The following is a 25,987-nucleotide window of genomic DNA, read 5'->3' as shown; positions in this document are numbered from 1 at the left end:
CTAAACAGAACCTAATCATGTGGCATTAGATAATTCAGTGCTGGCATTCACTGCCAATAATGCCATTATTCTACAGCAACAGAGAAATACAAGTGGGTTTTGCACAAAAAGGTTCATACAAGTGCAGACGATCATAGCCAGTAGACTTATGTAACTTATTTTTCAATCCCAACAAATAGTAGCCTACATATGCAAAGAGGAATTGCAAATCAACAGTTTCAAACAGAGAGGCCCAGAGTGACACAAAAGCCTGTAGGTCATCTTAGCAGTCACAATTCAAAATATCCACCTTCATAACAGAACTAGAGTAATAAATCTCGTTACAATTTTAACTTCCAACTCATTTGGGGCTAATGGATACTGACGTTGCCCAACATACAATTTCTAATATTCTAGATAAAATAATTGTTTTACGTGACTTGAATTAGATTTTAATCAAGTCTGCAGTAAAATCTTAAAACTGACAGCCATTCATCTTGCCATTTTCTGATGGAAATATGAAGACCATTTATTTGGCTAGTATTTCTATCAGATTTGCCCTCTAACAACTGAGCCATTAAGTAAACTGATAAACAATATGAAAATATCAGACATCTCAATGCTTGGTCAGTCACAAGTTTCTAGTTCATCTCCTGAGGATCAAAATTAATTATGCTCATCACATTTAACTCAGCTTTGGAGATGCCTGGGAATCTAATGTTATAGGCACAAACACTCCAACCTGCTTGGCCTGAAAGAAAAAAAAAGCCCCACACATATAGTTACTCTAGAAGCATAGTTCAGATCTATAGAAGTAGCTCAGCAGGGAAGGCAAATTAAATTACCTTATGAAACAAGGAATTATCTTACTAAAAGATACCCAAGTTTCATTAAGTAAGGTCATTTTGCAGAATATTCTCCTGATACTAGCACTACATTTTTTGAATTAGAACTTTATCTGCTAGTTCAAGTGTTCCTACCTTGTCTTTCAAACATAAAAGACACCTGCAATGCTACTTACATTTCTTTGAGATACTTTTGTCCATACACAATTTTATTTGCTAGTTCTTCTACTTTTTCTCGTGCCAAGTTATTCATTACAGATTGCTGGAAAATTTCATGAAGAATTGTACCAATGAGTGTTTGGCGCGAACCAGAATCTGAGCCCTGCAACAGATATTACATAACACATTATATATATACATGAAGATTTACGCCCACTTCATGACAACTTTTCTATAAAATTTCTGGGTTTTATTTGCTGCACATGATGGACTGCACTTATTTAATTGCAAGATCATTAGACCTTTCACCTCACTAATTAATATCTATCCAAACCTGACTGTGAAAACAGCCAAATTGAAACGTGTCTCTCCTATTGCTTTATCTCTCATTTTTATCCCAACCCTGATAATGTTAGGATACAATCCTTAAGTGATTGACAGGTGAGAAACAAAGGCACAGATTAAAATTAATTTGGGGCAAGTTTTGCCTGTGGGCAGTATTAATAGCAGTATTTCCTAATGCAAATACTTACCTTTACAATCTTACAGATATTATTTTTTGCATGAAGCAGTTTCCTGTGTGTTATCAACTCACACAAAATTATTCCAAGTATCACCAAAATGGCTCAGAAAGCCATCTAACCATCACCAGGACTGGGCTCTGTAGACTCATAAGAATTGAAAGTGGTAGTAAGTTATGACTCCTACATCAGCCACCACCAAACAACTAGAAATCTAATCATCATGGTTTAAGCACTTACTGGTATCTTTCACAGACTTGGCACTTGTGGGTTGCATTCACAACTGGTGGATGGTGTTATTCCAGAGTCAGGACCCTCTGCATTGTCCCTTTTAAACAATTAGTTTATTCCCATTACTTCTCTAATGAAGGGCTAATACCATTTCACAGTCTTAATCTCCTGTACTTAACCTTCCTATTTCCGTCACAGGCTCCCAGCTACCCTGTTTACCACTCCATTATGATTGCCTTGCCCATTTGGATTTATACTCCTATCACATCTGGAAGTTTTCCTCAGCTGAAACTGGCAGCTGTCGCTTCTCTGCCATCGATGTATCGGCAAAGACACTACCACAAGAAACTTTTCCTCTTTCCAAGTTCCAGCAGCTGGATTCAGATTCCAGAGTTAGCCCACACCAATTCTTAACTGAATTGGCTGATTTTTTCAGAAGCTTTTAACTTGGCCAAGTGTGGTTATGTTTTCATATGGTTGACAAGAGACATATCCCTCACAAAAGATTCAAATCCACACAAAATGTGACAAGAGATTATCAAAAAAGTTGCCAGAATTTTTCTTTGTCCCATTAGCTGCATTAAGAATACAGGATTATTTCAGCCACAATTCTAAAAAGAACACAAGAAGTTCAATCAGAGACAGACAGTTTCCACTCTAAATTATTCTGTATTGTAAACATTATGAACAGCTAATAATGACACTTTGCAATACAGCATCTCAGCCAGTTTTAATATTGAGCTAAACCACCAGTCTCAAAACAACAATAACCCATTAATACGCTTGGTGCTCTACACTTACCCTAAACCTTTCACTCAGTACTGCTCTTCTCATACATCGAATACTATTTGATATCGTAGTACCAGAAAGCAGCAGATCTGGGTAAAGTACCAGGTATCCAGACTGTTCATTTATGACCCAGGTGCCAGAGCTACACTCCCCTTCTAAGTGAATGATGTCTCCTGGAACAACCGGAACAGACTCCCTATAATGTAATACATTTGAACAACCATTTGCAAGCTATGGACACAACATATCAGAAATTATACATTAATACATCAGATTTAACATATCTTGAAACCGGAGGTTATTGTGATTCTTTAAGAAGTTGACCTAAATAAATTCTGAAAGTGAATAAAGAAATTTTTACCAACAAAACTTCGAGAGTTTTTAGTACTGGATCATGTATCTGGACAGCCTGAATGTAGGGAAATCCCGTTGACTTCAAGTCATTCCAGATCCATGTATTGAGCCATTTCGGTATCATTATGTTTTATATTGGCATACTACTTTTTCATTACATGAGATCTACTTTTTTACTTCACAGTTCTACTTGTTTCAGAAGCTCCGCAAAATCTAAAAATATTTTTATTGATTTAGAAATTTCAGGGTTCAAGATCCTTTATATTTTTTCCTTCAAGAAATGGGAGTCTTATACTTTTCTCCCATCTTTCAGGCTTGCATGTAAAATGAAAAGCAAAGCCAAATAGCATATGCGTGCCCATGTGTTTCAAAAGGCTAAGCTAGTCTTTTCTTCTGTAACACTCCATTCAATGCACACACACCTAGATTAGAATACTATCCATACTTGAAAAAACTTGCAGTAGAGCTCAAGCTAAGGTGATTTTAACAGACTGTATAAAACCTCACATTTTACAGACATAGGTTTGTACACTTATATGTACATATATGAGGGTACACCACTTAGAAGAACACTTCTAATTGTTGCAAGACAACACTTCAACAAAATAGCCTTCTTCGAGTTTACTGTCTTGCTGTTTGTTAGCACAAAGACAAATTAAAACTTTACGGTAGCAATATCCCCTCAACACAAGTTACATGACATGAGTTCTCTCAAGATGAATATCCATTACACTAATATACTGATAATATTACATTAGATAAAGGTTATTCCAGTATTTCGTATCACTTTTAAGACAGTAAAACTCATCTCAAAGGCAACACCTAGAAAATTGACTTAATAAACCAGTATTTCATCCTCTTTTCAGACATCTACATTTCTGTATGGATTACCAGCCATTCCTAAGAATGCACAGCTCTTTATCTTCCAGTGACTGAGATGCTGTAATCGTCAAGTGTTTCTCAGGGTCACTTCCATTTCTCTGTATTACATTGACTTCCAACACACGGTATCTGTTGTTCAACCCATTCCTAAGCATTGTGTCAGGGGAGTCAGTCACTTTCTTCTGAAAACTGAAGTAACAATTCATTAATGCAAAGACATGACACTATTTGAAAAGCAAACAGCCAACCCATATACAAGAGGAGGGAAAGCTTCGAGTATAAACCCAGCTTTAACGCTCTTCCATCTTTATATATATGTAGTGTGGTTTTTCAGTTCTAGACAGGTAGAGTGTAGGAAATCTCTCTGGTAATGTTTCCACATTCCAATGTCTCTTTGGATGACAGGGATGAAAAACAAGGATTTGGACATACAAGACATAAGCAAAGACACATAAATATTAAGTAAGTTGCTATTTATTGCAGCTAGTGCTTTCTTTTGGTGCTCATACAGTTGTACTCATTTAGAAGTTATTCTAACTGTTCTGCAACCCTGTACATGTGAGAAAGCTTGTATCTCTTTGAGCTCTGTAAAGCACCTAAGAATTCCCACAATCGCCCAGCTGCATCAAACCAAGAACTAACTTCCCTCCCCGCCCCCCCCCCGCCGTAACCTCAACATCAAGGTAACTGGAAAACTAATATTCAAGGTTCAGTTTTCACCCCGGCAATGGCCAAAATTTCAGACAGAGCAGTCAGGCCAGCCACTCTCCTGACACCGAACGATGCCTGCTAGAGCTCCAGGGCGCAGGCACCCACAGAGCTCGCACCGGGCGCCGTAGCCCGCCCTGCCCAAATACCAGTTCCTCGCTAAGCAGCGGCCGGTTCCCCTCACCGATCGTTCCGGGCAGTCCCGAGCGCTTCCCTACCTCTCCCCCATCCCCGCTCCGGCGGCCCTCATCCTTCCCGCCTTCCCGCAGCCGGGGGAGGATGAGAGAGGGACGCGCGGGAGCGGACGCTCCACACAGCCCACGCGCCCCGCTTTAAATTTCAAACCCCCCGCGCTCGCGGCCGTCACCGCCCACTCGCTCTTCCCCCCTCGGCCGCTACCTCTCCGCCATGAGCAGGTCCTCTGCCGCGCACAGCTCGTTCCCCCCCCGCCTCAAGCTCCACGGCCCAGCCCGCGCCCCTGCTCAACGCGAACCGCCGGGCGAACGCGGCTCGCCTCAGCCCCGCGCCCCACAAGTCGGCTCCATCCCGCCAGGGCGCAGGCGCAGTACAGCCGCATTCCCTCGGCCGCCTCCGGGAAAGCCCCGCCCCTCGCCCCTCCCAGCTCGGCCACTGGCGGGGAGAGAGCTAGCGCAGCCAATGGGAGGTGCCGGGAGGGCGGTTCTCCGGTGGGGCGCGCGCTTTCCGTGGGCGGGCAGGGGCGTTCAAGGCGCGAAGTGGCGCGCGCGCCGTGAGAGAACCTAACGGTCGGTCTCCTGTGGCGGTCACCGCTGGGCTGGAGAGGGTCGTCCTCAGCCCTACCTGTCGTTTATTTCCACACAGTCAATTGCTGATACAACCGCGGCCCCTCCTCTGATACCTGTGCAGCAGCGTGAGGTAAAATTAGATGTGCCTTTCGCTCCCAACTGCTTATGGGTGAATCCCTGCCTGAGAGTCGAACTTTTTCTCTGACGAGAACTTGTTACATTCAGTGCTGTTCACTGACCAAGAGAGGCTTTCTGAGGTGACACAGAAGTTTCAGATACACAGATTTCCTTTCTTTGCCTTTTTTTTGGCCACAAACCCACTACTTCAGCAAAGCATTCTGGATCTGAGACCATCACTTCTAGCAAAGATTGAAGGACACAGGTATTACATCTATTCTTAATATTCAGTATGACTGTTCTGTAGTTTAAATGTCAGGGAAATGATGTATTAAGAGTTTGGTCTTGTATCTCTTTAATGTAGCCAAACATTAGGAAACGGTATGAGGCTCTAGTCCTGAAAAGACGACAGTTTTGACCTATGGTTAGGCATCCCAACAGAAGGATCAAAGCTTGAATTTTGAAAGGTGAGAACATACTTAAATTAGCCCCTTTAGTTTTCTTTGGGATAGTCCTGAAATACATGCAGTAAACTTCATCAATGTCGCTCTCCATTGCAGAACCCCTAATATAAGCTTACTTGTAATTTAATAGTTATTTGTCAATACTATTAAATGCAATCATCTAATTTGGTATGGTATTAAAGAGATTACATAAATACTTTTACTTTGTACACTTGATAATCTCATGTCCTGTAGTCTCTTTCATGTTGCCTATACACCTCTCGTGCTAAAAAAGAAGTATCCTAACAGAATATGGTTATAAAAGTACAAAATATGCTTTAAATATTTTTTTGATGTTAGCTAAAATCCAGGCTGTCTGGGGAATCTCTACAGAGTCTGTGAAATCCAGAAAAATACCAAACCTTACTTTGGTACCAAAAGCTGCACTAAAGTGTTCAGACTATGGCTCTTTTAATTCTTTCCGGCATCAGCTGCTGAGAAAAATGTTCCTACAATTTTAAGACACATCAGCGTTCCCCATCAAGTTTTAACTGTGTAAAATCAGGAATTTATTGTCAAAAATTTATCACAAGAAAATAAAATTTGTTCCTTCCAATCCTGTGACACACAGAGAGTTAGCTATCTATACTTAGAGTTAACATGCTTTATATGCCACCATTTTTTAGGCCACAGATTTAATCAGAGAAATCTATGAGGGGAACCCACAGCTGCTTCTTCCCCAGCAACTGACTCAGTAATATATACTTGGCCTGCTGCCACCCCAGTTAGCAAGTTTATTCCTAAAGCTAAATCTGAGATGAAATTTACCTTGCATCACATCTAGCAAGTGTGTGGCCACAGTGTGAGCTGGTTCAGTAAGGGGATGCCAATAAAATCCATTCATTTCTTTTGGTGGGTTGAACCTTTCACCACATCAGTGGAAGCAACATGGTATCTAGCCTCTCTACCCTGGATGAGGCAAAATGTCAAACAGCACCCAAAGGTACAGTTAAACAGCAGAATAAACCAGTAAAAATTAGCTGCAAGAAAAGCCATCAGCTTCCTGAACTGATTTACTATGCAACTGTGCTAGCACCATGGTAAAAGAACAGGTCAGATCCTACCAATGGGAGTGTAAAGGAGAGTGAGAGGATGGGAAACCTAACTCAGACCAGCACAAAGCATCCTGGGATCCACTCAGGCTGCTCAGGGGGCAGCATGTCACTCATGTCACCAAAGCAGAGATCTCTAAGTTGAACAGACTCACTCACGCTAACTGCACAGAATAAAGACACAGTTAAGGACCAAATACAGAGATCTTTCCTTGTATACCTGTTTAAATTGAACAAATATAGTTGTTTTGAGCTGCAAACATAAAAGACGACTCATTACAAGTGCCTTGCATGCCCCTTTTTCAGGAAAGGAGGAGAAGAATTTGAAGAGTGTCAATAGAATTTGTCCACCTTAAGGTCTCAGCTCATTTAAATGAGCAACAAAAGACATCTGGAAAATATTAATAACAAAATAAATAAAAAGCGACATTGGAATTAATCAGTGTAAAAAAATGGTTCAAATACATGAGACTTTTCTGTGTAATGACTGCAAATACAATATTGGTCATACTTAAATGCCTTAGTTACAGCAGGCAAAGTTTTCAAATGTAAGAATGTAGAGATGAAATACGGAGTTTATTTTAAAGACACAATATTTAATCACTGGAAACAACCCCCCCCAAGACTGAGATTTTCAAGACATATCACAGATAAGCCTGTATGAGGCTGTCTCACCTGAAAGAGTCCTAAAAAGGTGAGGCCTTCTTTTCTATGTCAAAGAGTATTGGAAATAGGTGGGTCTAACAGAGTTTAAACATATTATCCAAGGCTACATAACCAGTTCTTCACAAAAGTAATTACTTCACTGGATAGAACTATTAGTTACGAGATTATTATGATATGAATTTTTACGAAATAAAGACAAAACCAGATATTCAGGCCCCTTCCATTTGCTGAAAAAGTAAACAAAAAAAAAATTGGAAAGTATGTGATTAAGGCACAGGAATGAGCTTGGCTGGGGCCTAATCCTGATACTTTTTACTGGCTAAAATTAGATGTTGCTTGTTCAGTACACTGAAAATACTGAAAAGAAAGTATACTGAAGAAAAAACAAGGGAATAAATTCCTCAGTAGTTCAAAATGAAAATAAACCCAGTTTTCATAGGGCTGTCACTGGAGAAACAGGATTTACAATTAAGTCCCATGTTTCCATTGCAGCAGTCAGATATTCTAAATAAATTCTATGTTCTAACTGAATAAGAAATACCTGAATAAGCTTTCCAGAAAGAGTTAGAAATAGCTACTAAAAAAAAAATTAGAAACTCCAGTCTCCTCCCATCTAGCCCCTGGACAAAACTATTTTTCTTTCATAGACCTTGCTCAAAAGTATTAAAATACTTCCAAATTTAATATTGCTCATACACTTTTAAATTTTATTTTGAAAAACTAATCCTGAAAATGCAGCACAGTTTCATCCAGTAGGTCTATTTTTCACATTCAATATCCTACTCAGTTATTTAGGGGGCACTTTTTACTGCTGTTTTCCTCTCAAGAGAATATGCTGGATTCTGCTTTATTCTGCATAAGAACTGCTTAAATTTTCATGACACAGCTCAAATCTACGAGTTCCTTAAATATATCACTTTTAGTAAAATTAAGATTCAAAACTCTAAATTTAAACATCCTTATCAGTATTAACACGGCAAAGAACTGGCACCTGAGAAGATGCTTATTTGCTCACACAGTAAAACAATACAAGAACGAAAAATGGCACATCCCTTTTTTTTTTTTCTTTTATAAGGTGGATTTAGCTCTATTGCAAGGACCTTAGAAGATAAAAATTCACTGTGATATTGGTTAGTTTTCCTTTAAGTGAAACTAAAGAACAGATGAAGAATCTTATTTGTTGTCTCTTAATTAAGAGTGACAATGTTATGCAGATTTATGTAGAAGGACAAGCATACAGATAATTCCAGAGACATGCATTCTTTCTGGCTGCAACACATACAAATCACGCAAAGACATTAGTTCAAAATTTTTAATAAAATAAATTCAAATACATCTCATTCTCTGTCCATAGCTACATTGTTAAATATCGAAGAAATACATATTTTTAAGAAACTGAAAAGAAAAAAAAAAAAGAGCCACAAAAGTTGGTACTGAATACATAACTCAAAATCCAGTTTGTCAACTTTGTCAAAATTAAGCAAATGGATCTTATCATCCATCACTTAACATAACCATTACCAATTCTCTAAAAGACACTGCTAAAATATTTACATTAAATAAATAACTTACATCATGTAAAGTAAATGCTTTACAGTTTCCTGAATCAAGTGAGTAAAATCAAGAGTACCAATGCAAATCATGTATAAACAAGTCTGGAAAATAATTCCCTCTACAAAAGGAATTGCAGGAGGAAGAAAACATGTAATAGCCTATTGCATACCATACTTTAGAAACAGTACATATATACATCTACAGACTCCAATACAATCTTCATTTTCTTTTCTTGCGCGAGAGGTTGAATATGGTCCATATGCCTAAATAAGTAAATGCAGCAGCATGCAGTCGTTTGTCACCATGTTTTAAGGTAGGGACAAACTTTTTTACACAAGCTAGTACTGGAAAGTACATAAAATACTCAGCCTTCAATAAACTGAATCGAGAACATTCAGCTCCACAGAAAAGGTACAGAAATGCCTTGTAAGAATTGGCCCATGCTAACTGCCTTAAGGAGATCTTTTCTAGCACTTCTCACTGTAAAAGTTCCCCCTGGTTTTATTTGTGTAGATGACAGCTTTTTTTAGAATAGAATGTATGCCAAGAAACTGGTTTCCAAATTGCAAGATTTCTAATAATATTAAATATATCCTGTCATTTTTTATTGAAGTGGTTGAAGAGACTTTCATATGTACCAATCTGAAGATATACGCATTGTTCTTGCATACAGAAAACTTATGCAAAAAAAGAATGAAAAGATGCTTAAGCTGTAGTCTGATGAGTTCAGCTTCTACAGAGCTGGCAAGTATTTGAATATGAAAATCATTGCATTTTGTTCAAATCAGTTTATTCAATTTAATTTGTAAAGAAGAACAGATGTCTAACTACTAGCTTAAAAAGCAGTATAACCATGCGTGTAACTCCTGGAATGGTGATAAAGCTAAATAACTAACAGCTTGAAACCCGTATAAAATGTGGGTGTAATTTTAAAACTGTGTAATTCTTAACATTAATCTAATGAAGCCTAGAAGCTCAAGTGCAAAAAAAATGTTTATAGCTAACTAATGTTTATTTTGATCTGTCTCCTGGTTTGACTCCAGGAAATAAACCACGTTTTGGCAAATAAAAATGTCAGACAGCAGCAGTTCCACAGTAACAGATAGCTTTTTTTTAAACTTCAAGTAATTTACTCACCAATAGAATTTGAGGACTGATAGTGTAGTTTTACAGGAAAGTCTTCTAAAAAAAAAAAATTAGTTGAGGTGCAAGAATTGTTTCATAAGTTCGTATGTGGTAAAAGCCACAGCCTGGGAAGGAATACAACGAATATAATTTAGAGATAAACCACGGTATAATCCTCTTCGTATTCCATGTTGTTGGTATACATATTTCAGTGTCTGCACCATTGTACTGGAAAAAATAAGAACTCAAATCATTATTGGATACACATACTCAACAGTCAAAATCACTTTCTTTAAATACAAGACACTTGCTTTACTTGGTCCATATAACAAAGCTTTATAGTCTTTTTAGGACTCAGAAGACAGTCTGAGTTTCTGCAAGAAATTTGGGCACAATGGCTGGGAATTGGGAAGAAGACAGTGCAATCCAATCCCATCTAAAAAAGTTTCAGTCTGAAAACACCTGCCCTAAAAGACATATTAAGACATTTTACACCAGAAAGGCAAGAGAATATGCATAGCCATTCTGGCAGGAAGGAGTTGAGAAGCATCAATTCTTCTTACAAATGTAATACAGAGTAACAGAAACATAATTTGCCCAACTTAGCACACACTTTTTGCATTAAAGATCAGTATTTAGGCTTGTATCCCATTCTCTTTCTTTAAGCACTCGATCATACTACCCGTCCTTCTAAAGCTCCGCATATAAAATTTATGTTTAGCTCTGTATTTGACATCTTGCATGAGTATAGCTTCCTCCACCATGACAAAGACCTAGTATTTTCTCTATTAGAGAAATGCTAAAATTTGTTAAGTATATAATATTTGACCTTATTAAAAGCAGAATTTGCAGTGTATAGGCAAGGAGAATGATTTTCTTCACATACTTATAATGAAACTGAGCAAATGGATGTTAAATGCAAAACAATGTAAATATCTGTAAGGTGCTCAGTATTTCCACACTATTAAAGACACTGCTCTTTAAGAACATCTTCCATGTGCTTCAGAGCTTTTATCCTCTCATCCTCTAAAGACATATATGTCGACTCTCCTTCAAGGCACAGCTCTCTCCAAACATGGTCACAATAATATTTTTAAATTGGGAAGCCTAATGTCTGTAGAAGTAGTTCTCACAAATGTAGAATATAAAACCCCAAGAACAATCAACACATTTTTATTTTAAAAGTATCTGGAGCAGAAAATAGCCAAGCAAAAAAAAAACATTAAGGCTGCTAAGGAAAACAGAACAGCAACTTTCACAGTAAGCAACATCTATGTTGTTTATGAAAGGTCACTAAGACAGACTGCTGTTAGTAAGATCCAATTCACCACGCAGGAGGTTCACACTAAATCACTGGATTCAAACATATACAATTCCACAAGATTGAAAGTAGCCAAGATAAAACTGTCCTGGAATTGAATTTGGTTCAGACAATTTGAAATTCAGGAAGTTTTTTAAGATGAGAGCTGATTTAATACTATGATTTTAAGGATATTATGGTACTTCCATTTCTACTGGAGGAACCCCAACTACATGTGGGGTGTGCGACATTACCGTAAATGCAAGAAAGGTCAAATAAAACAGTATTATGCAAAATCATCTTATGGAAGAGATTCTGCACCATTAAAAAACACTTTGAAACATCTCATTTCAGTAGAAGCATGCAGTCTGTCTCTTAAGGATCCTGCTGATATTAAAGAAATACATGGCAAGTTGAGTTAAAATACAAAAAAATATGTTACTAATACAAACACAGTATTACTAACAAAAGTGCCATTGTGATTTCAGTTATGTTTTTTTAACGCCAGAGTGTAATGGCAGGTTTTGTCTGTGTGGAAACTTACTCATTAAAAGAATGAAGAAATCAACAACATAATAGTTTGGTGGTGGGGTGTTCTGGTTTTTTTTAAAACTTTAAGACTAAGAATTTAACTTTGCTCAGACATCTAAGAATTCAGTCACTACAAATGAAAAGAAAATACTTACAGGCACTTTTCAGAGTCTGGGAGAACCGCTCCTAACTGCATTCGCCTACGAGTTACATCAAGGGGATATCTACAGAGGAGATATTTGAACAGCAGTTCAACCAGATGTGTGATGACTATATGAATATTGTTTAAAAAAAGAATACAAAGATGTCCATGTGCAACCTCCAAGCTCCCTTTTCAGTGAGTCAGGAATCCGGCTCAGATTCTCAACACAGCTGAAAGTTCTCCAGAAAGGGAGACTTCCCCTATACAACCAAAACCAGCAAATCAGATCTCTTAATATATTCCATTTGGCACGAGTAAGGAAGACACATGAAGATCAGATGAGAGTATAAAACAGTCTGTAAAACGCTGGAGGGAGAAGACACCTAAATCAAAAATAAAATTAACAGTTTAAGGATTAATAGAAAATGACATTTGTAATGCAGTGATTTAGTGAAAAATTGATGCCATATAAGTCCATTAAATTATTTTATTTTATGGACAACATAAAATATGACAAGGGCAGCATGAGAATGAGAAAGCAGGCAAAATAATAAAAAAATCAACGCCAAATACAATATCTAAGACTTGGAGGGGGAGTGTTGTTTTTTTGTAATTCTATGGCTTCACAGGTTACATTGTTTTGAAAATAAATTGGAATAATAAAATTCTGCAAATTATGTTCATGGTCAAAATTTCATAGCTTACGAAACAAGATTCCAACTGATTTTAGGAGATTTGTCTGAATTTGTTTAATTAACTCAATGCATATATCTTTAAAGACCCTGAAGATTAAATAGATATTTAGTAAATGAAACAATAGGGAATAACTGAATTCCAGTGTCTGATTAACCCGATTTTAAAACCTTACTAATAACTAGACTTACATAAAATCATATTCTCAGATAAAAGTTTCTTTAGAATGAACAGCTATAGAGAAAAAAAAAAAAAAAAACAAAAAAAAAAACACAATACCCAAACTTACGATATCGTCTGAGCTATTGCTCCAGCTATGCCACCACACAGCAGATTTACATGTGTTTTCAAAACTAAGACATCGGGATTATCTAATGAAGGCCGTCCAAGCAAGTTAGGTGCTTGAGCAAGTCCAATGCTCTTTAAGGTACCAAAGGTAAAAAATGAAAAACCTAAAAGGAAATTTAATTTTATGTACTTTCATAAAAAAGCAAACTATTTGTTGATGCATCATCATCATAAACAAAAAGCTGCAATTACAAAATGAAACTATTTTCCAAATCTTTTAGAAGTTTTTCTTAAGCAGAAAGAAATAGACAAATAATATTTTGAACTTCTACAGTAACTTCTGTCCAAATGAATTAGTGTTTATAATTAACATTAAAAGAATGCTTTAAATAAGCTAGACTGTGGGGTTTAAATTACTGGCTTGCTATTAAGAGTACTTCCTGAGATCTTTTTAACTGAAGAAATGGCTCTCATCTTTTAAACATTAGTGTAGTTTAGCCGGGCAGTTCTGATGTTCCTCCATCCCACATCACCCACTGCTTTAGCTTGTGCAAGTATGTACATAAAAGTGACCAGGAGATGGAGCCAATACAGAGGCTCTAAGTCTCCATCTCTGGAGTGCTCTGCTCTTTCATGGATCTACCTGTTTGAGAGAAATCTCATACATGCTTTCTTGTGGGAAAACTGGGAAGCAGAAGAGAAAGAGCCACTACTTTACCTCTCTCCCTCTCAACTCCAAGTTTCAGAAAAGCTAGACTTTGCCTGTTGAGTATGCTTTAACACACACTGATTAATTCTAGATTAAGATTGAAGAGTTGCAAATGCTTCTACAGGCTTCCCCTCTCCAGTCAGTAAAAAACAGAATCCTTGATTTTAACAGAAGCTAATTAACTAGGGTGTGCAAATATACTATGTAAATTCAGTAGCGCACATAACTGCTGAAGGACCGCCACGTTCTGTTTTTAACTTACCCGCATATGGCGCCATTCCTACAACAGTTGGCATCAGCCCTCTGTAGAACCCACTAAAACCACCTTCCTTTGAAAGAAAAACACAAGTACATTTGTGGCAAGAAATACAACAAATGTCTTAACAAGTTATACAACTGTTCATACAGATTCACATGACAGCAATCTGACTAGCATCATCTAGCACCAAGGAGCTAACATCAAGTTCCATTTCTTGTGCCTGAATAATTGAGGGGACAACTGCCTGGCTCCATAGGAGATAAAGAAGTGAAAAGGAGAAAAATCTACATCCACCACCATATTCTAGGAGACATTTCTACATTATACATATCCCTCCTCCCCAATTTTTTTTACATCATTACTACTTGTTCTTGAAAAGCGACTTCTCTCTGCTGTTTTTGACCTCCCACTTAAATGAGTCTTAGCTATATCTTAGCACCCTAAGTAGAAGAAAGCATCCAGATATTTTTTTTACATTAAAAAAAGCCAATGTGCACACAATGAAGTCATGTTATTTTCCACCAAGCCACTATTTTCAACGCAGTGCAACATTCTTTAAAGAGCATATTTTGCTTTGACAGGACTGAAGATTAAAAGAAAAAATACCTTTGTGTAAATCATCTTGAATGCATGGATAATTCCCATGTACTTGTGTTCCCCTTTTACTTGGAACGCCAGACGAACTCTAACCATATCAAGAGGGTAAGTACAAATCACTGCTGTAATACCTTTATTAAAAACAAAAACAAAACAAGCAAACAAAACTCACCTACACCTTATCTGATTCTAGGATTATTTTGAAAATTAGAATTTCCTTTTGTGGCAGTGAGTATAATAGCATATACAAATTATTTTGTTAAAGAAACACTTGAAGTCACTTGTAATCAGCAAACAGGAACACTAACTTCAGCAACACACCATTTATGTTTATACTTGGTGTTCACTGAAGCTGCACACCTAGGCCTTGATTTTCCAAAGGTTTATGGACCTAACTGTATTCATATGAGCAATCTCATTTAAGTCCATGGCTCATTAGCATCAGGCTAGTCAAGCACATCAGCTTTACTGGATTGCAATGATGAAACCTAATCCTACCATATCTTTAAAAAAAAATAAAAAACAATCCACCAAATGTACATGTTTAATTTCAAAAACAGTGTGTCAGAATTTGATGCAATTACTGGATATAGATACATGTATCTATCTACTGCATCTGAAAATACTAAATATATTCTAATGACATTTAAAATAAAGTCAGGATCATACCAATGAAGAGTACTTAACTGCGTTGCATTACTGCATTTTAATAGTTCGTGTTATACCAGCACTTCTGTTTTAAAACTCTGACCAAAAAAGCTATTTCTAGACTTAAGATGCCAAAAAAATCAAATCTTAGGATTCATCCAGTTATGAACTGCTTCAAAACTTGATTAGATGCTGACCAACTTGTAATTTTGGAAACAGAACTCCAGTACAGAGAACAACTCCTCTAACTGTTCCCTGAATAATGAATTCTTTCCTACTGCTAGTTTTTGAGGTAAACCACTCATATGCTGACAAATGATTTGGAGGGAATAGATAAAAATGTTTACTAAGAACAGAGGTCATTTTCTGGTAGTATACCACCACCACTAAAAAAAAAAAACAAAAACAAACTGGGAAAAGGAGAAAAAGAAAACAAAAACCTTCGTGACTGATATTGTTTTCTAGTAGCCGCTCTGATTTAGCTAAACATCACCTTTAAAAATTGGTCCTACAGAAGATAAGCACACTTTTTATGCTGGCAGGAAATTGCCACTTCCTCTTAAGTTTTAATAGTCTTTTAATGATATCTCTTTTTGTAGGTGTAGCATTTCCCCTCCTTTCCATAAGGTCAAGAGAAAACCACAAGAGGGAGGGAAAAAGAAAACAGAACAAAACCAAAAAAAAAAAACAACCCCACAACAACAAAACCCAAACACAACACAACTCCAGCAAACAAACTCTTCATAACTTTTATGTCTAGAGAGGAAAAAAAAGCAACTTGAGTAAGCTGAATGATCTGACAGAAGATATCCGGATTAGATGGGGAGGAAAAAAAAAAATGAACGCCATAAGTGAGCTATCAAAAAAGCTGACACTGGTCAACTGTCAACTGAGAGTAAAGTTTGTGGCCTTCTGGAATATCCTACCAGTAATGTATTTTAGAAGACAAAAACATGTCTTTCAGAGATTTTGGACGATTCCTCTGAACAAAAAGCAGACATCTGCTGTCTATTTCTGGTGTTGTCTCACCCATAGGGTTCAAAAGTTGGAAGCTGCAAAACACCAAAGCAACTTTAGGACTGTTTCCACTGACCTACATTATTAAATGCAATCCCTTAAGACTACAGCCTTTTCCTAATGGATTGCCTGAGATGTCCAGAAATATTCTAAAATGGATGAATTCAAGCAGTTTAAAAAAAATAAAACAAAGAGAAAAAAGCTTTTACAGAGCTTGAGTTCACAGGAAAGTCATCCCACTTCAGAAACCGGACAACTTTATCCCCCTTCTCTTTCCAATCATGCTCCGATATGTATCCAGGAATATTCTCTGAACAAAGACCAGCAAACAGACCAACAAAGAGCTTGGTGAATGCACTACCTAGTGAACACAGTCCCAAAATAGTACAATTGAAAAAAAAAAACAAAAACAAAAACAGATGGAACTGAAAGAAACCATATGTAGTAAGGATTTAAATAGGGTAATTTTTTTTTTTACTTTTTCTTAAAAGTAGCCATGAATTCTGAAAAAAATGGGATTTCTAACATCAGCCACAAAATAGTCTTTCTTGAAACAACTGGGAGAGGCATGTTACTGCTTACTGTTCCTATAAGCAAAAGGTACATACAAGGGATCAAGATTTCCTTTGGGGCTCAGGAGAGACACTATTCTTTCTGGGAGAAATGGCAGCCAGCTTTGGGACACAAAGTCATTGTGCTGAGTCTATAAAATTACTAATCTCATCTCTACTCCCTAAATTACGTGTTATCAGAAGTCAGACCACAGCATATTAAGGCCAATTCCCTGTCTTGAGGAAGCAAAGTCCATCCCAAATAATGAGAGCTGAGCCAAAAATCTCTCCCACAGTTGGTTAAACAGAACAGAATTAGGAAGTATCTCAACAGTTAAGAGATACTTACTGCAATTCCCAGTGTCTGATCTGAAATAATCATAATAGGGCAATGTAGCTCCTCCCTCCTTTAAGGAACCACTTCTTCAAAAACAGCAGACTTTTTCATTGCAAATGCTGACTCAGAAGTCAAGGAAGTCGGGGAAAGACCATTCTTCACTTACCATAATTGTCCTCAAGCACCTTTGACCACTCTTGGGGACAAGATACTGAGTTACACAGACCTTTACAGAGACTTAGTGCCAATGAAGCACAAGAGGAATTAGACTGTCCTTGATTTGTTTCCCAGGCTTTGGGAGTTAACAATGAGATTAGCTGTATAGGGATTTATCTCTGTCTCCCAATTTCCCTATTATTCCTCCATTCTTAGTAATTTTCTTTCTTTGAAAATAAAAATAAAAAACTATCTGGAGCAAGAAAAAAAAAGTGAAATACATTTACAAAGATTAGGTACTGCAAACATATCTGATACGCAAGTTTTTATGATTTCTGTATCATGCTCTTTGTAGTTTATCAATAGATCAATTTAAGTACTACCAGGTGATTCAGAGGTATACAGTTCAAAAAGTGATAAGCACAAGTCACAGCCTTGAACTGCAGAAGATATGCCCCTTAAGTAGTATAAAGATTAATTCATCAAGGAGGAATCTTCTGAACAAAACAAAGCTTCAGGAACTATACATACAGAGAAATAGCTCATGACAAAGAGCATTTATCGGACAGGTTAAGGAACTGCCTAATTTACAAGTCCTAATATTTCTAGACCTCCAATATATAATTGTTTCTTTCTGACTTGCACCTGAAGAAATAAAGAGCACAGATTCTTTTAAAATGTTGACTCAAATATGTAACTAATAATTACATACTATTTAAAATTGAGACAGGCAGTATCATCCGAGATCAGTACTATTCTCCAATCACTTTTACTAGAAGTAAAAAGATAAAAACAAAAATATGCTTTCTGTATTAGTTTCATGGAACTTGAGTTTATTCTAGATAACATCTAGTCTTTTGGGGGTTTTTATTTTTAAGTTAATCAAGTGCAGGGGAGGAAATACACATTTCTGTGCTTTAATTCAGATTTTTCAACTACAAAACTAAAATAAGATTTAGATTTGCAAAATCATCCTGTGATACAGGTGTTATTTGATCATTTTGTTTCCTAAACCCCACTAACCTCTATGATTTCTCTATCTTAGACCCAGCTCTGTTTTTCCTTAAAAGAAGTCATACACCATTTATCTGTTAATGAGGTGTTACAGCTGAAATTTGAATCACACAAGACTCAGGAAATTCAGAGTTAAAGTTTCCCCAGTAACTTTAGCTTGGCCTCCTTAAATGTATGCATTACAATAGGTTTTTCTTTTCTCTCACTCCACTACCCCCATCCCCATTGCCTTGTTTTTCCCTGTGGATATGCTTTTGATCCTGTTTATCAGTTACAGAAGATACTCAAATGTTTCCCACCACTTTGAAGCTGACTCAGGTCTGTTGACTGCTAGTAATGTTGGAAACACTGACATAAGCAACATTTAACTATCAGTAGCGTACATAGAAGTGAAAGCAGACAGCTGTGTGGCTAGATGGTGTAGAGGGGGAAAAAAAGGAAAGGGAAACAAGGGTTATCCATTTTCAACTGCGTAATATTGGGTTCCAGGAAACTGTGAAGACCCCTCTCCACCACCGTTGGGGTTCATGTAGCACACCATCTCCTTTAGTCATTTAAACTCAGAAGAAACAGAATAATATCCCTTACTGGAGCCAACAAGAAACTAAGCCACAGGAGTTAAAGCAAGTAATATTACCAATTGCTTTTAAAAGTCTTATTTTGTTTGCAAACCTAGAGAACTTCTGTATCAGATTTCAAACACTATGCTCTTCTTTGTGCCCCCTTCCTTCTCTACATCTTCTTGGCATACTCAATATAAACCCTCCCCTCTTATTTATCTAATTAATATCCCAAAAAGCAGTTAATGCCACCTAGTAAACAAATAGTAAGACACTCACATGTGATACTATTTCTATACCTGACTGCTGTATTCATTTCACTGCACACCGAAGTCTAGCTTATCTACTCAGTTCTGGGGTTCTCAATACCAGACTATTGAGTATATTGTACTGAAATGCACCACACAAAGCTTTTCATTTGATCATGGTTTCCAGACAGTACTGTATATTAATTTTATTTCTATTACTCTAACCGCACAAAACAGATTTAACCAGTAAGGTGCTTAAAACAATGCCAGATGCTGTTAATTTATCTGAACAAAGAATTCCAGCATGTTCAACACTGACAGAGTTAAGCTGATTATTCAGTGTTTTCACAGTGCCTCACAAGTCAGGTTCCAGGTCTCTGACAAGGCTCCTGCAAAAAAGCTAATAATAAGCTTCTGGTGGGGAAAAGAAAAAAAGTGTTCTTTAGTACAGTTAAAGCCAGGGGAGGGGAGTGTGTGGAGAAAGAAAAAAAAAAAAAACTATGTATTTTTTTCCACTTCTTTCAGATAGAAAGTCAGCCAAGTTCTGGAACATATCTTGCCAAATGGGTTTTGCCAGTTTTCAGGATCTTTGAATTGTTTCATTTCATTCTCTTTCCTTTTCCTCTGATGGCACGCAAAGCCAAAATACTTTCAGAAGGTCTTCCTAGTTTAACTAAAGGCAGTATTAAAAAACCACAGTATTTTTATTCCAAAAGAAGCTAAATATTAATACTCATGTCATAACTATTTAAGGACTGTCACTATACAGTATTAAGCCTGTTTTACAAAGTAAAAGCACATGAAGAACCACCTCAATTAAAAATCAGTCCACTATTACTTACCTTTCCCTGTTTTTTCTTGGCTACTTTTGGCTGAATGACTAACAAGAGGAAAATAGAAATGTATAATCATACTATATACTGGCAGTTTACAAATGGGCTTTTCTACTGCTATTGCACTAACTGATAAATGTTGGTTTTTAACATTCACACATATGATCTAAAGAGTATCATTGTGACAATCCTGCATTGGATGTTGAAAAGTATAGACATTCCTGGCAAATCCAAAGAATTCACCCATTTAAGGAGCTGCAGTTCTCTCTATTTCTATGGGCTTATATTCAACCTAGTGGCAATGGCAGGCAGGCTGATGAGCCAATTCTACAAAACCCTGCATCTTTATACTTCATCTGATGACACTGGATTTTTCATTTTTTAAAAGCCGTAATAAACACTATAAAAAGTGCGCTTTACAACATAGCACAGAATTCAATGCTTGAAGAAAGGTATTTTAAAGAACACTGTTAGACAAGCAGTTTTCAATTAGGCAACTATGTTACATTAACCATTTACTAGTATTTTTGCTTAATACAAATTTGGAACAGTTTGACCTGAAAACACATCAAATCATTCTCTAAACAAATATTAACTTTTCAGCAAAAGGAATGTCTGAAATCCAAGTACAAAACCATACCTGCCATGGATCCAGCCATTAATCGATGCACGTGCCCTGAAATCCCAAGTTGCTTCTTTATTACCTACAAAATACAGAACATTTACGATAATCGTATATCAGAAAAATACAGGGAAGTACATCACACAGTTTATTAGCACATTAATGCAAACTCTGTAGCTGTTTCCAAGAAGTTTACAACACTACAAATTCAAACCAGAGCACTTAATTACTGTTAAAAGAATTTTCTGAACATTGCTGCTGTTACCAATTTCTTATTAAAAACATGAAAGTGCTAAAATTCTACTAACAAGGCAGAACGATTAATTGAAAGTATTTGTAGTGTTTACTTCAGAAACTAGATTAATTGTTTATTTAGTTATCTTTAATGTGTGTCAAACAAGGCAAATGGAATACTATCCTTGTTGCATGATAGGGAGCAAAGGACACTGAGCAAAGTTGAAAAATTACACATTTGAGAAGAGTAAATTTTTCTTCCATGCACAGCACGTGAAATGTACTCCTATAAAGATATTTTTAAGACTTTAACTGGATTAAAAAAAAAAAAGAGAGAAATCAGACAAGCATTTGAGAGCAAGAACTTCTTAAGTTACGTTACATCCTGGAAGGAAGTTAAAAATTAGTTTCCAGGCTTCTATCAAATAACTGAGACTATTTAAGAAGCAGTTTCTGCCAGAAATATTATAATTTCATATCTTCCTTCTTTAAGATTTTTTTCCTTTTACACATTCCTGCAAAACATCTTGAATGTTTGTTGTCAATTAATACATAAAAGAAACTGCTACGATGCTAAACAGTTTCTTGAAATTTGCAGATTCATAAATCATTTCATTATAAAGCATGGCATGCAGTCTTTTATTCAACACAACATAAAACAAGCATAGATCAACAGCATTTATGATTACACCACACAAAAAAGAACATATGAAACTCATTACAGCTATTTCTTTGTATTAGCCTTCTGAAATTTGCTCTTTAGGGAAGGCAATCACAATTTCAATCTCACTGTCTTCAGTAAAGATCATGCAATTTACTTCACTGGGTACTAAATCTGACCTTTCAAACACAGAATTCCTCATTGCTAACAGTAAAATGGTATCTTTCACCACATATAAGCAATGTTCAAAAACATGTTCATGCTAACACCTGACCCCCAAAAGATGTTGCAGGGATTTATTATGTATTTATTATGAAAGAGTAAATCCATGAGAGCAGAAAGGAATTTGAAAACCTTGCGGGACCCTGAAATGAGCATTTTTTCTTCCAGATCATTTTTATCTAGAGCCTGACATAGCCGTTCATCAGGTCAAATATAACAGTCATATCCAGACAGACTTTCAAGTTTAAGTTATTCCACCCATCAAGTACTAAGAATCCCAACACAATATAAATAAAGAATCTCCATTTTACATTTTGTTCCTATATTATTCACAAAGGGCTAGCTTATAGCAATACAAATAGCAGCAGACTTTAGATTACCTTCTTCTTTCATTAAAAAAAAACCTATTATTCTCAACAATACAAAGGTACAAAAATCAGTGGGAATTTTTTCCTTAAGCAACACTGCTAAAAGTTGCACTGTTGCCTTTACCCAAAAGACATGCAGCTAATTAAGAAGATACAAAAGTTTCAGTGTTAGTTTCGATCACTTAAAGAATCTGTATGCTTTGTAGGCAGAAAAAAAGAAAAGGAAAACAAAATAAATTCAACTACCTTTTTATATTGGTCAAATGCCATAAACTGAATTGCGCCATATGGAAAGATTCTAATCATCATTGCCCCATTTCCTTTATACAGCCCAAGGTAACCTTCCTTTTTGGGGACAGCACACAATGTAGAAAACACTCCTGCCAGCAATACAAAAAGAGGTATTTAACAATTACACTGGAGGGAGGGGGGGGGGAATCAAGCAAATATTACTGACAGTAAGAAAGTATGCATAGAACTAAGGCCGGATCATGCTGCTCATATAACTATGGAGAGTGGAAAATCCCCTTTCAATGCCCAAACATTTCCAGAAGGAGGAGGTTTAAGGTATAGTTTTATCAGCTTTCTCACCTCCCACACTCAGTGGACCTCTTTCTGAATTCATGCATTCAGGCCCCATGACTTGCCTGGACTGCAAGCAATCCTGTTGCCAATGATACTATCCACCCACAGAAGCTAATACTAGCAACAGAAGGATGGAAACTGGTTGACTTGCAATTCAGTCAATTCAAAATAAATAAATAAATACTTTTAAACCATGGGAAAACAATCTAATATTGCTACATGCTAAATTACGGGTTAAATGCCATCACTGAGGAAATTAAGTAAACAAGTTTAAGACTCTCATTACTTACAACTTAAACATCTCACACTTCTTGTCCCAGAGTTGTTGCAACAAGAAGCAATCCTATTCCCTTTTAATAGGTGGGAAACAATGCAAGATCACACAAAGTTTGGGCAAAACCTACAGTTTTATTATAAACATATTATTAGTTACGCACAATTGCTACGAAATTGACTTGTTTTGTTGTTGTAAAGGAATAAACTGCAACAGTTAAACAGTTTTCATTCATATGCGACTAGTTAATAATATAAGAGCTGAACATGAAAAAGGCTTACACATTTATCTTACTTTCAGGCAGAAAAAAAGAGTAGTTGACAAACTTTCATTTGAAGTTTAAATAAAACAAATATTAATTAGTTTCTGTAGTTCTAAGAATACAACATTAAATGTATTTTTAAGATGTCATGCTTATTACATGCCTCTGAAAATACTTATGCCATGATTAGAATTTTTCTCTACCCTGCAATGAGTAGTTACTGTTCTTATTTCTTAAAACACATGCTCCAAAATCCATGTGGCATGATCTCCACAGAGCAAGGGCAGTAAAAACACTTAGTGAGGACTTCGAAGAACTAATCCACTGCTTCCCTGCACTTACAGGTATCTCATCCATGTAATTTTCTTTTTTGCCTACATGTAACAAGGACATGCATTCAAGTCAGACACATTTCGAATAAGCACATCATATCTAACACCCTAAATAGGGAAGAATATAAGATTTTACTTGCCAATTATGGCACAGTACAAAGCAAACAGAAAATAAGGATTTAAAATATCAGTCAAACCAGTTATTTCAGCCTTCAATTCTTAGACTACAGATTTGAGTGCACACTTATATGACTGTGTTAGCAAAATACCACATTACATGTGCTTGCCTTTTTGGTACAGTGAAGTGAATATACAGCCATTGAATTTTGGTTCAAGATTTATTTTTCCAGCCTTTAAAAAAAATGATCTTTAGTGCCTAAGTTAAAAATTCCAAACTTTTATTAAATGTAAAATTAACCAACTCAATTTTTTTTTCTTGACAATTGTAACACACTTAAATTTTGGAACATAAGTTATGACATATTTCAAGAACATATGACATAAAAAACCTCAAATACTATGCACAAGAGGGCACTGTTACAGCCTCACAGAGAACAGTTCTGAACATGCTGACAACTGAGAGTTTATTCTCTCACCATGATGCAACACAGATGCCGGAATACAGATCACCTGCACCTTATGGCAAGCACAAATCCACTTCTACCTTCAATTCATGTCAACCGCGCTGCTGTCTGCGAGCGTAAGCGCACGTGAGTCTTGCGGGATTTGTCGGTCACTGTCTTGTAATCAGCAGCCCCCGTGAGGGCTACCAAGTTCTGAAAAGCACCGATTCCCACAGCCTCTGGGAACTGGCAATCACTGTAGCAGACTGCAGCAGTTACCAGCGGTGACAGTTTTTACACAAAATAAGAATTTTACCAATCTCCTGCTGGCTTCCGTAAGGGGAAGATCAAGCCTAGCTCTTATACGCCTTATTGAGGATTATTCTGACATCTCAGTCTCTAACACATCAACCACTACCACAACTTACTCGCGCAGGGCTTTGTTTTTCTTTTTAAACGCTAACAAAACACGGCACAGAGACTGACCAGACAGATCTGACCTTCTGTCTCATTAGCGCCTTTTTTTTTAATCAGCCACGTGGCTGAGTATATCAACATACCCAAACCATACACATTGCATTTAAAACCAAAAATTAGACACACAGCAGCCATCTTACCTAGATGTTTGTAATGGTGGTTATGAGCTTGCAGCAAAATCTTTACTCGATCCAGCGGTGCAGTAGTTGTTTTGGCACAACATCCTGCAACACCTTTCCAAGAGGGGAAACAGAAAAGTGACGGGATGCCAAAGTTCTTTAGGTCGGCAGATAAAGAAGGGATTTTTCTAATGCATTTGTAAATGGAATAGGGGAGGAGAAACTCGGTTAGGAACTGGAAAAAGCCCTGACGACGAGTAAACAGCCTCTATTGGAAGCACCTTACAAAACCGTTAAAGCCTTAATGAAACGCCTAAGCTACTTTTCCCGATTACAAACACCCGGGCCACCCTCTCTCTCAGCTGCTGAACCCACGGCGGAAGCCTTCCGAGAAAGTTACTGAAGCGAGTTCTCCGCCCCGCTTCCTCCCTCCCTTCTGCGGAAAACAGCCCTCGCCGCTCGCCCCGGAGGAGCCGGCTGCACCGCACCCCGCGCTACTTCGGGGAGCGGGATCCTACGGCGAGTGCGGCGGGACGCGAAAACTTTTACATTTTTGAACAGAACATCTTCCTACCCCCTTGCAAAGCAGGCAGCTGGGACAACACCCTACGGCAAGAATAACCGGGCTTTTTTCTCCAAGAGGTTAATAACGTGGGGTTGTGTTCGCTAGGCTGCCGTCCCGTGTCGTCCCCGCTTCACGCCACCTCAATCTGGACAACAGCCGTCGCGACAGTCTCGGGACACGGATAACCCGCCTTCCCCGAGCGCCCCAGCGAGGGTTTGGGCTCCTTAACCAGCGACTACCCGGGGCTCTTCGCTGCTCCTCACACGCGCGCCTGTACCGAGTCACCTGCGTTAGCACGTTGGGGGAAAAAGGGGGCCCCCCGCCTCCCCAGGGGACGACCCTCCGGACAGCAGCTGCACCGGGGCCACTGACACGGAAGCGACCTCCGCCGCGCCGCGCCGCCCCCGGCCCGGCTCCCCTGCTCCCCTCCCGCGGCAGGCCCGCAAGAGAGCACCCACCTCCGGCGATGAAGGAACGCAGCCAGTAGAAATCGCGCCGGGCCGCGCCCGGGGGCAGCGCGGCGCCGGGCCCCGCCGCCGCCGGGGAAGCCATAGGGCAGGGCTGGGCGCGG

The 25,987-nt window shown here is 37.7% G+C and overlaps 2 protein-coding genes across 3 annotated transcripts in view; both read right to left on the bottom strand.

Moving 5' to 3' along the window:
- DNA2 (DNA replication helicase/nuclease 2) overlaps positions 1-4,878 on the bottom strand; it is a 21,209-nt gene extending 16,331 nt beyond the window's left edge. The window contains exons 1-4 of the mRNA XM_010579962.1: positions 4,868-4,878; positions 3,770-3,949; positions 2,537-2,720; positions 1,001-1,146 (exon numbers count right to left, since the gene is read on the bottom strand). Coding sequence (XP_010578264.1) covers positions 1,001-1,146; positions 2,537-2,720; positions 3,770-3,949; positions 4,868-4,878 — 521 coding nt within the window. The remainder of the gene's footprint in view (positions 1-1,000; positions 1,147-2,536; positions 2,721-3,769; positions 3,950-4,867) is intronic.
- SLC25A16 (solute carrier family 25 (mitochondrial carrier), member 16) lies at positions 3,884-25,977 on the bottom strand. 2 transcript variants are annotated; one of them, XR_775176.1, is made up of 10 exons: positions 25,875-25,977; positions 24,873-24,965; positions 22,486-22,619; positions 20,773-20,836; positions 14,778-14,899; positions 14,175-14,241; positions 13,205-13,367; positions 12,236-12,304; positions 10,262-10,477; positions 3,884-3,949 (listed from the first exon to the last, which is right to left on the bottom strand). XR_775176.1 is itself a non-coding variant. In XM_010579963.1 (9 exons), exons 1-9 carry the CDS (start codon positions 25,966-25,968, stop codon positions 10,321-10,323), a joined length of 963 nt encoding a protein of 320 aa, XP_010578265.1. In that variant the 5' UTR covers positions 25,969-25,977; the 3' UTR covers positions 8,994-10,320. The 2 variants fall into 2 exon arrangements, 1 of the variants encoding a protein (XP_010578265.1); XM_010579963.1 differs by lacking the exon at positions 3,884-3,949 and having other exon boundaries at positions 8,994-10,477.
- Positions 25,978-25,987: the final 10 nt, after the last annotated feature.

Source organism: Haliaeetus leucocephalus, unplaced genomic scaffold, assembly GCF_000737465.1.
Source record: "Haliaeetus leucocephalus isolate CR32 unplaced genomic scaffold, Haliaeetus_leucocephalus-4.0 Scaffold687, whole genome shotgun sequence".
Taxonomy (NCBI): Eukaryota; Metazoa; Chordata; class Aves; order Accipitriformes; family Accipitridae; genus Haliaeetus; species Haliaeetus leucocephalus.
Note: the sequence above shows the minus strand (reverse complement) of the source record. Positions and strands in the feature narration are given on the sequence as shown.

What these genes read in the sequence shown, in the direction of transcription:
- SLC25A16 (XM_010579963.1), bottom strand. Translation starts at nt 25,968, where the DNA reads ATGGCTTCCCCGGCGGCGGCGGGGCCCGGCGCCGCGCTGCCCCCGGGC. An exon ending in TCAAGATGATTTACACAAAG is followed by an intron (nt 14,242 to 14,777) that starts GTATTTTTTCTT and finishes TTTCTTTCAAAG; the next exon opens with GAAGGTGGTTTTAGTGGGTT. An exon ending in CCAGACTCTGAAAAGTGCCT is followed by an intron (nt 10,478 to 12,235) that starts GTAAGTATTTTC and finishes TATTTTTTCCAG; the next exon opens with TACAATGGTGCAGACACTGA.